The 14410-nt window shown below is 38.6% G+C and overlaps 1 protein-coding gene across 6 annotated transcripts in view; it reads right to left on the reverse strand.

Annotated features, from left to right (window-relative positions):
• MATN2 (matrilin 2) overlaps positions 1-14410 on the reverse strand; it is a 76536-nt gene that overhangs the window by 44138 nt on the left and 17988 nt on the right. For all 6 annotated transcript variants that reach the window (XM_042785864.1, XM_042785863.1, XM_042785862.1 and 3 more), the window contains exons 3-4: positions 8259-8828; positions 2635-2757 (exon numbers count right to left, since the gene is read on the reverse strand). In XM_042785864.1, coding sequence (XP_042641798.1) covers positions 2635-2757; positions 8259-8828 — 693 coding nt within the window. The remainder of the gene's footprint in view (positions 1-2634; positions 2758-8258; positions 8829-14410) is intronic.

Here is a 14410-nt window from a genome sequence, read left to right on the forward strand (position 1 = left end):
TTTTTCAGAAATAATGCTATAATGGAATGTATCAAGGAACAAAACTATCAGCCATTCAAAAGAGAAATGTGCCCTTTTCCAGACTCAAGCAAAGTTGTCAATTCACTGATGATTGAAGCCTTTTGGTTAAGGGCTTTTAAGAAGTGAATATTGATATGGTGTATTCTCACAACATGAGAAAAAAGGGAACAGAAGAATGAAAAGAGAGTATAACTTTAGATACAGAAGGATTAAAAGAAAGTATAACTTTATGTACATGCCATTCATCTTTTCTGCACTGTTTAATTTAGGAAGTGTTAAAATATATATGTAAGGAAACTATTTGTTCATGAAAGAGCTGACAGATACATCCAAATCTTTGATAAATACATCTGATTTACATTGATCATGTATTGCACTAAAGATAAACATGATGAAGAATTATTTTACTTAGAGATGAAGTGAGGAACATGATGCCTCTGTGCACTTGTGGACAATCAGCAGCCTATGAAGGTAATTAAAGTGGTCACAGACTGTGGGTTTTTCTCTTGCCATGCTTCCCCTTACCTCCAGAAATAAGCTGTCCAGTTTGTCCAGGCTTGGTCCCCTTTCCTCATGATTTCTGTTACTTCTCCAGGGACTTTTCAGACATAATGGTCTGAACTTGTCTAGACTGCTATTATGTCATCTCCCCCCCTCACCAACGATTTGCACCACCCTAGCACATTTAAGGCCACTTGGATGGCTCTCAGTATTAGATTTCCAGTGCTATTTGCTAAAACTAGTTTATAGTTTGGTGATGTAGAAAAAAGTCCATTAGAAATAGGCTACAAACAAACTGAATTACTCAGTCCCTTTTCATGTTTAGCAAACTGCAATCTAGTATCATCTGACTGATGATCAAAGCAAGTACATAGTGAAGCAAATCATGTGTGACAAGTCAGTGGGGAAAACTAATATAGGACTGAGTCATAGCTAAAAAAAAAAGTAAAGCAATGCAGCAATAGGCTTCAAAAACCAGTAGAGAGGGAACATATTTAGGGCTACTGTGCATGGGTCACTAATAGGAAAACCACACAATTCCAAGACTCTCTTGGAAATGAATCTGTAATGTGAAGCACTGCAGTGCCCAAAAGATGAAGTACTGGCTGCTAAAAACTATGGAAATGTATCACAATAAAAAAGAAGAAACAATAAAAAAAGAATTTTTCACACTTGCATAAGACTTTTTTATTTGACTCACAAAAAAAATTTAAATTGTCAAAACTGATGTTAGGGGTGAGTATAGGGAAAATGTGTGAGAAAAATTTTTAATTTCAAATAATTTCCAGAAAACTGAAAGCAAAAGAATTCTTTCTTTAAAATTATTTAAGAAAAGTAATAGCATGAGGAGGGTGTAAAAGAAACTTTTAAAGGATACAAAAGTTTTAAACGAGAAGCATTTTAAGAGGGACACAATGATATGAACAGGTTAGAGAATAATATTGAAATGTGATTGCATAGTTGGAACCATCATTTGGGATCCAGACTGCTCACTTTCTGAAGAGCTATAGCAAAAATGTGGAAGCAGAGAAAACAGGCTGTGTGAAAAATTGTTCTTGTCACTATTCTTGTCTTGGGTCAGCTGCCAAACCAAGTAATAACTAGGAAATATTCCAGATTGAATTTAATTTTTTTGCATCTTCTTGAGGAAACAAAACCATGAATAAAGTGTTACATTTATTCCATTTTACACAAAACATTCCCCTATAATTCACACACATGCATATGACAAATGTCTACATTTGGTGAAAGATGCTAGGGAGAAGGACTAGAAAACAGAAGTTCCTAAAAGTAACTCATCCCATGGCTCAACAGCATAGGAGGTGAACAGCTCAAAAGCAGTTTCTCGCTGTAGTCCAAAGGGTCTCAAGATGCTTCCATGCAGCTGCAAGAATGTCCAGATCAAGCTGGTGCTGACATTCTTTTGTTCAGATTCCTACTGAGGCTCTGACTGAAACCATGTGTCCCACCGCACATGTAAGGACTGTAATCCCCAAGTGGCAGAGTTGCCTCAGATACTCTCACTGTTTTAGTGGTCATTAAGTATTTGTTATAAAATACAGCACTAAGCAAGAGAGACTAAGAACCCACTAACCCCAAGCTACCTGATTGTGTTATGGCACTCTCCTGAGATGTGGAACATGCAAGTTCAAACACAAGGATAGGATCTGAGTCTGGATCCTTCACCTTAATTCTAAATTATCAGTTGTGAGGGGTACATCTTATGCTCTCACCACGACTGTCTCCTCAAGTTTTTGAAAAGATGTTTTCCAAAACTTTCCTTCTGGTTAAAATCAGTCTGGCAAATTTCACTTGAATCTATGCACTGTCACAGAATAAGAAACTGCATTTTTAGCAAGTACCTTTTCCACAAATAATTAAAAATAGTATTACCTAATTTATTTAAAATAATGGTGGATACAGAAATGAATTTGGCATATCCATCTAATGTAGTCTGCTGTTAATTACTAGGAAGCAAGTTTAAATGGACAAAAGAAATACTGCTTATAAAGATCACAATTAAAGTGAAATACAGTTTGTTGGAAACAAACTACAGTACTTTTTGGGAGCATGAAAGTTAAGAAACCATGAAAGCTAAGAAAGATAACATACTGCTGCAAGTCTTCTGGTCAGCATTCAGAATGTACCCTTGTTTACATCTGCATACATAGGAGCCAGGCGTGTTTATGCAGAAGTGATCACAGTGATGTTCAACTGTACTGCACATATGGGGCACTGAAAGAAAAAAAGTAAAGCATCATTAACTGCTAGCCTTACTTATTTGCAGTCACAACTAAAAAAAAAAGGTGTAGAAAATTTTACTGAAGTAATTTAGAAATTTCAAATTAAGTCTTCACAGTAAAGACAAAAATGGAAGCTTATGCCTATAAGATTGTAAAAAAATCCTTAAAAAGTAGAAATTTAGATATTTTCTGTCTGGTTGACATAGGTAGCATGTTTTTGGACATGAAACTACATGTGGAATGGAGATATAAACAAAATAAAAATATACAATAGAGTATTTGGAAACACTAATTACTTGATAGTCTCAAGAAGACAATGAAGAAACCTACCACATTCAAATTCAGAAAATAAGTGGAATTTATGTACAAATGGTTCTAGAGGACATTCAGTTTCTTGAATGAAGAAAATCACCACACGGCACAATACTAAAGAATGACTAGAAAATAACTTGATGAGGAATCTTGCTTGCTTAGTTACTAATGTTGAGGAACATACAAACAATACATGATGAAACTGAGGTCATGCATCTCCAAGATTCACTAAGTGGGAGCTGAGTTGTGCTACACTCCAGAGTATAAGTCTTTCTGTATCTATTTGAAATGTTTGTATCTTATGTCTCTAATACCAAGTAGCAAAATGCAACAGACTGAGACAGTAAGAAAGAAAAAAAATAGTGGGACCATTCTGTCAAACTCATTGCCGAACTACTTTTCTCCACATCAGTATTTGGGAATTAAGAAATCTCCCAGATGTTTTCTTTCCACTGGAGCATTGCTTGTACTTAATTACTATATTATATAGGTGAATTCTCAGAGAAAACTGTGTGGAAAATAATCTGTTTTGCTCAACAATAATTAGGGATTGATGTGCTCCTTATTGTGCTAGGTTGACAAAGCTCAAAATTTCTGGATTATATATTAACAGTAATCTTCTAGCAGCCACAACAGAAGCCTGATAAATAACTTAATATGTGGTAAATGTGGTACTTGTGGGAAAAAAAAAAAATCATTCTGAAAATTAAATTTATGACCTCTGATACTTTCTAAACAGAGGTTTCCTCCTGGCTATATTTCAGTAGCTTTCAACATCAGGTATAGCTTGTTATGACCAAAGAAGCACTTTCAAATATGACAAATGAAAAATATACTAATTTCAGTAGTTAAAGCATCAGAAAATCTTACCATGTACTAATGGTACAGAATGTGAATCTACAGAACATTATTACAAAATCAGTCAGTCATCCCATAGCAAAAGAACATAACGTTGCAAAACTGAGTACTAAAAAATGAAAAAAAAAAAAAAAAAAAAGAAAAAAGAAGCATTCAATGATAGGCATTCCAATAACTCGGTGCCTTTTGAGAACATGGCTTCACTAAGGACAAATCATGCCTGACAAATTTGGTGGCCTTCTAAAATGGGGTTACAGCATTGGTGGGTAAGTGAAGAGCAACTGACATCATCTACCTGGACTTGTGCAAAGCATTTGACACTGTCTCGCATGACACCCTTGTCTCTAAATTGGAGACACATGGATTTGATGGATGGACCACTCGGTGGATAAGGAATTGGCTGGATGGTCACACTCAAAGAGTTTCAGTCAACAGCTTAATGCCCAAGTGGAGACCAGTGACAGGCGGTGTTCCTCAGGGGTTGGTATTGGGGCCGGTGCTGTTTAACATCTTTGTTGGTGACATGGACAGTGGGATCAAGTGCACCCTCAGCAAGTTTGCCAGTGACACCAAGAAGCTGTGTGGTGCGGCTGACACCCTGGAGGGCAGGGATGCCATCCAGAGGGACCTTGACAGGCTTGAGGGGTGGGCCTGTGTGAACCTCATGAAATTCAACAAGGCCAAGTGCAAGGTCCTGCACACGGGTTGGGACAATCCCAATCACAAATCCAGGCTGAGGAATGAGTGGATTGAGAGCAGCCCTGCAGAGAAGGACTCGGGGGTATTAGTGGATGGAAAACTGACTATGAGCCAGCCATATGTGCTCACAGCCCATAAAGCCAACCGTATCCTGGGCTGCATCAAGACAAGTGTGGCCAGCAAGTTGAGGGAGCTGATTCTCCCCCTCTACTCCACTCTTTTGAGATCCCACTAGGAGCACTGTGTCCAGCTCTGGGACCCGCAACATAAGAAAGACATGGACCTGCTCAAGTGGGTCCAGAGGAGGCCACAAAGATGATCAGGGGGCTGGAGCACCTCCCCTATGAGGACAGGCTGAGAGAGTTGGGGGTGTTCAGCCTGGAGAAGAGAAGGCTCCAAGGAGACTTTATAGCGGCTTCCCAGTGCTTAAAGGGGGCTACAGGAAAGATGGGGAAGGACTTTGTCAAGGACTGTAGTGATAGGATGAGGGGTCACGATTTTAAACTGAAAGAGGGTGGACTTAGATTAAATATCAGGAAGAAATTCTTTCCTGTGAGGATGGTGAGACACTGGCACAGGGTGCCCAGAGGAGCTGTGGCTGCCCCCTCCCTGGAAGGGTTCAAGGCCAGGCTGGACGGGGCTGGGAGCACCCTGGGCTGGTGGAAGGTGTCCCTGTCCCATGGCAGGGGGGGATGGAGCTAAATGATCTTTAAGGTCCCTTCCAACACAAACCATTCTATGATTCTATGATTCTAATATATTTTTATAATTTGTTACCAATCTTCCAATATACCATCACATAAAATGTTTTTCAAAGTGTCTCTGTTGCACCCATTTGAAAGAATCATTGGTATTCTGCTCATCAGTCAGATTTCTGTGGTGAGGGAGGCTGCTGTCTGTAAGATTTCTGCAACCTCACTTGTTGCAGGAGGTGTTTGGTTGACAGGGACCGAAGTAATAGAAAGAGTGATCTCATAGTTAAGAAACTTGGATATGAGTCTTGTAAAATAGGGTTTATCTCTGCCTATGCCACAGGGTCCTTATTTGATTTTGGCGAAGACATTAATATCAGTACCTTTAAGCAAGAATCAACTATCATGCTGTTTGTGTTCAAGAGACATCTGAATCTGCATTTACAAGAATGCAATGTGCTTTCAGCTGCAAGTGAAGACTGCAGAGCTGTGACTAGTATGTTATATTAGTCTAAAAATGCTAATTTCCCCAGAAAATCAGCCCAGGAATTGCACTGAGTCAAATATTTAAAGTTAGTGGGCAATCTTCATAGTCTTAACCCTGTTTCTACGTCTCTGTTTCTCCAATGTAAAATGAGGATTACACCACTATTTACTTTACAAGAGAATAATAGAGACTTTGCTCCTGACTGCTCCATCCCAGCTTCTGTCTTTCTCACTCTTCTTCTATTCAATGTCCCCATCCTTTCCTGGATTCTGTCCCCATTTCAGTTTCTCCTGAGTTTTCAACTCTTGTCTCATTCTTCATGTCTCTGATTTCTCAGGATAGTTTGCTTGTGTTTTACCTTGCTGACTGGTAATAAAGAGGTCCCTGGGATCCTCTGGCTTCAACTGCTGTTTCAGGCACTCCCAAATCTTTAGCAGCCAGAGGCAGCAACTGTAGGGAAAGTCTGACTTAGCAGACGATGGAGCACTGACGGTTTATACGGATTCTTCTGAGAATATAGTTGCTAGGCACTGGGTAATCTCTGCCATCCACAGGTAAACAGTGGTTAATGTTAATAATCTTCACAGGAACCATGAAGACACATTCCCACAGACATAAGGGCAATTCAGACACAAGGACAGCTCAGGTGCCAAGGCATTTTCCCACAGCATGAAGCCTAGCAGACTGCATGCCAGAAGACTTGACCAGAGGGGTGCTTTCAGTTGCTCTAGCAAAGAAAAAAGGTGTCCAGATGTTCAACTCAGCTACAATAATATTGCCTCTGGGTCCACACTGAGGAGGACTTAAAAAAACTAACCACGTTTCACTGGAGGAATATGGGTGCTCTAAGAAACGGAGACTATGGATGCTTAGATTGCTCTCTTGAAATTCATCAAGCTGAATGCTGATTTACAGGTCAGACTCAATAAAATATTAAGGATCCTATCTGCAGTTTAGTCCCTTAAATTGAAATCCATAAGAATCTAACAGCTGAAATTCTCTGTTGCATCTGGGCCGGGGTTTTCAAGTATGTTTTTGGATCTCACCTTCAATTCCTGACACAGCAAATGCTGTGAAGGCATTCCCTGAGAAAAGGAGGCAGCAGCAATCCTTGTCACCTCCATACTCCTCCATCTGCAGGAGGGGTGATTTTATAGGGGATCACATGTATGTGGACTAAAAGTGAGATATGAAACTCTAATACGTTTACTGGGCACTGCCTAGTCAGAAAAAAAAAAAAAAAAAAAAAAAGGTGGTATTTATACTGGATTTGGTTCTAAAATGCAATTAAGAAAATCCAGTAAGATGAAATTTCGAAGTATTTACTATTAATTCTATTTAAACTCTCAATCCATGTTTAGTTTACTGTTTCTTGGTTTTTAAGTGTATCTTTCTATGCCAGCTAATAATACAGCAAGAAAGAAACAGGAAAAAAATCTATTATCTGATGAATGTCTGTGATGGTGTTTTGTGCTGATGCAGTTCAGCTGGAGCCCTGTTGCTCTTTGAAACAATCTGGGAAAAGACCAAGTAAGGAAAATTCTCCAGACTATCCTGACAATAAGCCTCAGTTCTTTTCTGGCAAAAGCATACCTAGAGATGAGTGAGCATTCAATCTCACTGTGCATTCTTTTTTTTGGCCTCTGCTGAAAATGCCTCAGCTTAATGCCAAATCTGTATGAAGATCTTTCATATTTATCTCAGGAAAAACTAAAAAAGAAAATTATATTAAGTACACAGATTGGAATAAAATGAATTATGTATGCCACAATATTTGTAAAAGGTAATTGCTTATCAGGGAATTACAACTGGTAAGGTGATTTCTCTGTTGTAAATGAATACTTATTAAAACATTATTAAATATATCGTACGAATGAATAATATCACTGTAATGACTTTTCCTAACTCTGCATTTAAAATGGATGGAATAAACACACTACCATGTCTCTGTGTCTCACTTCCAGACCCAAGGCATGTATAGAGATAATAGTGTGCATATAATTAATATGTAAGCTTTGGAGAGGAATCCATGAACTCCACTGAATTATTTAAATAACCAAAAGACTGTTTATCAGTTTGAAGTTTCAGTACTGAGGGTGTTCACATTTAAAATCAATAGATGAAACAACTTATCTAATATTCAAATAGCAGAGGATTGTAAAGTTATTGCTATTATACAATGAATAGGAAAATCATGATATGTGGTTTTGCCTCACTGCTTATGACCACTAGAAATTAGATTACATTTTATGGCACTTAGCAGTAGAGTTAGTTTCTCCCCATATATACGTCTGCTGTTCTGAACGTTGTCTGGCTAGTCTCCCTTTTCTTCAATATACATATTCTGACAGATAAGGTTCCATGCAAAAAAAAAAAATTATGTTGCATATTTTTTCTGTGTTTTACTTTCACCTATGCATTCAAATCTATAGAAAAAAACCTTACCACAAAGTTTAGTCTGGAAGGCAGAGGTCAGTGTTTCAATCTGACTGAAATTAGCAACCAGAAACACATGCTCCTCATGTGGTTCACTCCCAATTGACTTCAGCGTGTTCATATCTACTCTTCCCACTCCAATGGCAAAAATCAGGATTCCTGAGTTACGTGCTTTAGTGGCAATCTCTGCCACTGGATCCTGAGGTCTCCCATCTGTCACTATCATGATAATTCGGGGCACATTCTGCTTCAGAGGTCGAGCTCCTTCTGACTCCGAAAATGCGATGTTCACTGCATACTGAATAGCCAGCCCAGTCATGGTGCCAGTTGCCAGGTGCATCATCCTCTTCACTGCTCTTTCAATATCCTGCTTTCTCCTGAATGTCTTCAGTGAAAACTCGTGTTTGACTGTGCTGCCGTACTGAATCAGACCTACACGGGTAGCATCAGGACTGATGTCCAGAAACTGCAGGATGGTTAAAATGAACTCCTTCACTTTTTCAAAATCATAAGGACGTACGCTGCGAGAGCTGTCAATGATGAAGACGAGATCCAGACGTTTGTTGTTGCAAGTATTTTCTGGAAGGAAAAATGCAAACAAAAATGCTTTTAAAAATGTGAATCGGTTCGGGTTGACCTGATGTCTCAAACATGCTCTCTAAACGAACACCCTGACAACTGCTGGGAAAATACAGGAAAAATAAGAAATGCCAGAACAAAGGCTACTTGAGCAATATAAATTTGGCCTCCAGTAAATAAAAAATTTGCCTGTTACATGACCAGTATATATATATATTTTTTTTCTTTTTGGTGAGATTTGTGCCCAGAGTAACTAATGGAAATGGAACGGGTGCCATACCTTGTTTTGTCATTGCTGTTGAGATTTTGACCTCATAACCCACAGGGGATGGAAACCCCTTCAGAATTACATAGTTACTATTTGAGTGGACTGCACTGCAATGCTTTTTGTGGTAGTGCCTGAGAACTTAGAAATCTAACACTCCGATGAGGCAGGGTAGTATCAGTCCTCTGTTACAATCAGGGAAAACAGAAAACAAAGGAATTCAGGTCAAAAGCATCTGGTAATTGCAGTGACCGACATGAGATGTAAAGGGACTGATTTTTCAGGGAACTTGGCATTAAGCAGCACTTTCAATGTACAAAGTACAGCTCTCAATGACATCAGCTGCAGCTGTGAGTGCTCCTCAGCACTTCTGCAAATCAAACCCCACGATTTCAAACATATAATTAATGGACATCTGGGAAAAGTCTCATCTGTTGGACTAGCTCAGCATCACACAGAAATTCTGTGTCTGCATGAGAGAGAAAATCCTGTTGTCTACATTGGTGCTCAACTTGGCTAAAAAAACACTCATACACTTCCTGAAATCTTCTATTTCAGCCATCAGCAGTCTTTTTTACCAAGAGCCTCTGAAGCAGAAACAACACAGGGTATGTCTATATCTGACAACTGCACAGGCGGGCAGGCCAAGCTACCATGGGTAACAGCAGAAGTGAAGGCTGGCTCCCTTCTGGGCATGCTACAAGCTTTCTGGGACCCCAGGTACATCCTCTGGCTTCTGCTCAACATCCTTCTTTTTTTAAAGGATACGAGACATATGCATGAGTTGCATGATGAGAATGGAGAGGGACTGACCATTCACAGAAAGCCAGCACACGGCAGGCTTAAGGCAAGCAGGGGGAGGTGAGCCACAAGCCTTGCCACAGAAGACAGTATATGGCAAAAGATTAAAAGGATTTTAAAGGGCTTAATGGGATGGTGGTGAAGAGAAACCAACTGAGGCTTAATATTTACCTTAAAGACCCTCCAGATTAGGAAATCCTTGAGCCACAAAAGCGTGGCAGTTGAGGGAACACCTGCAGGTAGTCCTTAAAGTTTTTCATATGCATCCACTTTTGACTGCCATCAGAGACAGGACACTATAGACGTATGGCTTAAATCAGTGTGTCCGCTCATGTTCTTAAACTCCTGTGGCTTTGAATAAACCTGTGAAGCAGCTAGTTGCCCATTTGTCTGCCTGGCTTGAAAAATTAAAGGTAGCAAGAATGCTCAACAAACTTCAGTGGCATCCTCATCTTACTAAATCGAGATACCCCTAAGCAATAATCTCCCTTGTTACCCAACTAAATTCAATTCCCAGTGCATCTCATCCATTTTGTGCTCTGAATGAGGCAAATGCTCCGTGGAAAAGTAGTATTTGACTATATAATTAAAGGTCATGTCATCCTGCACAAGTACAAGTGGGCCAATCAAAGACTCAATTGCAAAAACATCTGTCTGTAGACGAGCCTTTACATGAGTTCACTTGTGACTGCTGATGAATGCTAATCATGTACTTCTGCCAAGGCAAGGAGTGAGAAAGATGCCTGTTTTCACTTCTAATCTCAGAGGCCTCTTTCATAGATTACCAAGAACATTTGTGGGCACAGAATAAAAATGCTCTTTGATGACAATAAAAATGACTGTCTGGATTTATTCATGTGCAGTCTACAGTATGGCTTTATTCATAAGCGTAGGAATATGCTTGGATTGCTGATTCTTTAAAAATCAGAGGATATGAAATGCAAGCCAAATTCAGCAGAAACAAAATTCCAGATCTAATGAGATACAGATATCTGACATATTAACTATTTTATTTTCCATCTTATTATCTTAGTGGCATATCTAATTATTAATTATTTTTAATAATATAACATGAAATGTTCCAGCACAATTGTAATACAAAAATAACACTAAGATATGATTTGTGGGAGTAGAGCAAAAAGGAAAAAAGATAATTACAGAAAAAAAGCTACAAATATGTGTTTGAATATGAGGGGAAGGACAGAGAAGGGAGAAAAGTAAAAGACTGCTATTGTATTTCCCTTAAAACAAGTCAAAACTAGAACGATGGTGTTGAATCCTTTTAATCTGAATATAAAGATTTGGTTTGTAGTCTGAAGAGACGCAGTTATGTATTTTGAAGTGAGGCATGAATCTTGATGGGAAAAAACCTGGACGGCATTAGTGGATAGTACTACCAGAAACACACCCCGTTGTGCTAAATTACTTAAGAAAAATCTCAGTCTGGATGTAATACAGTATAGTTCAAAACTACTTTCACTAGCAAAATTCTATCCATAGCAATACAAAATATTACCAAATTAAAATGTATTTAAAATCTTTGTCCTCTGACTTGGTGAGGATTTTTAATAACCTTGTAATTATTAAAGTTGATTTTGCTGAGATGGGTTCCACAAAAAATAAAATATAACCCTTTTAATAAGCAAAACTCCAACGGGATAGTATTTTGAGGAGTGGCAATCAGTAATGACTAACAGATCTGAATACTCATCCCCTCAGATAAACCTTCAGTGCACCTTTTTAACAGTTGCATACTTTTGCACTTGCCCTGCAAACTATAATCTCTTCCTCTTATGAGCTCTCATTTTAAATAGGGAATTTTCCCACAACTTTAGCAAACATTCTTGTACCCAAAAGTCATTCCCTTCCACTCTTCTTATGAAAAGTGACATACTCATTAAGAAGAGCTACTCATCCATAAACCTGCTTCTAAGTCAGCAGAGGTTTTGTATCGCCAATCCAAAAGTTAAGAAACCCCTCAGTATGAGTTTTATTATCCAAAGGCAAGGCCAGGAGAGGCAAGACAAAGAGAGACAAAGCAAGGGAAGGAAAGGTCAAGTCAATATCAAGTATGTTCTCCTCCTCCACTCAATATCCAGTTTGTCTGTAAGTGGCAGTTACAGTGAGACCACCTTTGCAAAATTAACAATGCAACAAAATTTCTGTTCTATTTGGAAGAATCCAGCTGGGATCCAATTACTGAGGGATACATAAAACAAAGCTTAAAAGAATACTTCACATTGAGCATCTTAATCTCCTCTAAAGCTGAAAATTTTATTAAATTATTTTCTCTGATCCCTGCAGGTTTCCTTCTACTACTTTCTCAAAGCAAACTATGCTCAGGCCTGAAACCCTACTTTGGCTTTGACCAAGCTCACACTGCTTTCACTTTGCTCACCCACCCAGGGTCTCTGTCAGAGAATGTGTTTGTATCCTCTCAGCTTATTTCTAATTAACGCTATATTGCCTTAATATAACTAAAGCAGCACCAGGGAGTTTTCCTGGGCATTAGAATTGACTCTTCTAGGCTGTAAAATCATTAGAACAGTTCCTAGTATTGTTTGTCCTAGGACAAATAATATTTTCTCAAACAATTCTCAGGCACAATATGGGAAGTAGCATGAGCCAGGAACCCATCCTAATAAGCAATGTGGATGCAACCACTCTGTAAACTCAGGGTATTTAGTAGTAGAAAAGCAGGCTGTCTTATACTGCTGGTCTCAGTGCCAGAGAGAAGTCTAAGGAGCTAAGCTCAGGGGCCAGCTGGCCTGCACCACAGTATTAAACTCACCTTCCTGCTAAAATAGAGTGGCTGTATGCAAGCTGTCTACTGGGAATAATCTCTGTCCTCCTGTAGCCTCTGAACCATGCTCGGGGATTGCTTGGGGAGTGCTAATCACTGTGGGCCAAAGACAGCTCCAGCAATTTAACAGTAACAATAATGGTGGAGTCCCAATGCCCAAGAATGTCCCCTGGCACTGTTTAATTTCCTCAAACATTTCCATTTTGGGATATTCAAACTGAACACATTCAAAGGACCCAAGTTTTAGATGGTGATTTTTCAAAAATTTTTGCAAGCCAGCTCCCTTAAAAAGATTGATTGTTTAAAAATTAGCTATTTATTTTCTATTGTTGTCCTACATCTTTATGACTCCTTTTTTTTTTTTTTTTAATCTGGATATTATTTATTTGGTTATGTAGGTCTTTATCCTAACACATGAGAATGGATAAATGTTAAAGAAGCCTATTGCTGTATGCAAAGCAAAAGGAGATTAGCTCAATTTGGTAAACACTACAGTAAAGTTAAAACACTGAAAAAGTAATTTATAACAAGTAAATATTAGTTCCATGAAGATGCTTGTTATAGATGAAGACAATTTAAGCAAAAAGGAAGAATGAGATCAGTTAAGAAAAAATGAGATCATAGAAAAATTACTGCCTGAGCAGGCAATGAATTAATGGCAATTTTAACACTCAATATATTGTGTTTCTTAGCTCACTCCACAGTAACGTATATACAAAAAATTACATGTCCTGCAACACTGCCAGCAATAACACCAGGTTTATTTTTAGATTTTATCTTTGAGTAACAGAATGAAAGTCTTCACTCAGAATTAAATAAAGGAGAAAACTATTCTCCCAGCTAGCACAATACAAAAGGTCTTAAATTTATCTTTTTTCTTTGCCATTTTATTACTTAAATTTCCCCCTAGCCTTCAACCTTACTCACTTCTCTTTTCTTTACAACTTCTTTCTTTATAAATCTTGGTATAACTCTTACCAAATTTGTTTCAAAATATATGAACTTGCTTGGTGTCAAATATTTGTTCTTCTAGTCCAGAATTCTGGTTTTCCCTAGCAAAATATCCAGCCAGAAAGATCGGATTTGACAGGTTATCAGATATTTCCAAGTGATTTCTTAGTTCATCAAGAAGGTTTAATCTTCTTGCCATACAATCATAAAAATACTCAAATTTACAAGTTATTCATAAATATACTAAGAGCAAAACACTTGGATGGGAAGAAAGACATATCTATGAATTACCTACATACACTTCTAGGAAACTGCAGCAGCTTAATTTGCAAAGATCAAGCATGGACTGCCAGTTAATGTAACATTGTTCCACATTTTGTGGCTGTTGGAAAGAGTAAATGAAGAATAGCAGTAATTCCAAGCCCTTCTTGGCTCTAGTAAGACATTTTGTGCAAGCTAGCTTCCACTCCTTTTCTTTTTCCTCATTTTAATTCAAAGAAGGGCAAAGGGTGGTATGGTGCATTTCAGATATAATTATACCCAGTTCCTGAAGTCAATGTTAGAAATGCTCAGTACCCCTTCCCTGGCACGTAGATGTTGGTACACTTGGTTCTGCAGGTGACTCCACCTCTTGCCAGACCTGGGACAGACCCTGGGTCCAAGACCTGCCCCCGTACTCCCTGGCCCCATTCTTGCTCTGAGCCTTTTCCCAAACTTACAGACTTCTGGCCCTAACCCAAAGATTCATTATGAGTTTGGCAG

This window comes from Tyto alba, unplaced genomic scaffold (genome assembly GCF_018691265.1).
Source record: "Tyto alba isolate M040663 unplaced genomic scaffold, T.alba_DEE_v4.0 Super-Scaffold_9, whole genome shotgun sequence".
Lineage (NCBI taxonomy): Eukaryota > Metazoa > Chordata > Aves > Strigiformes > Tytonidae > Tyto > Tyto alba.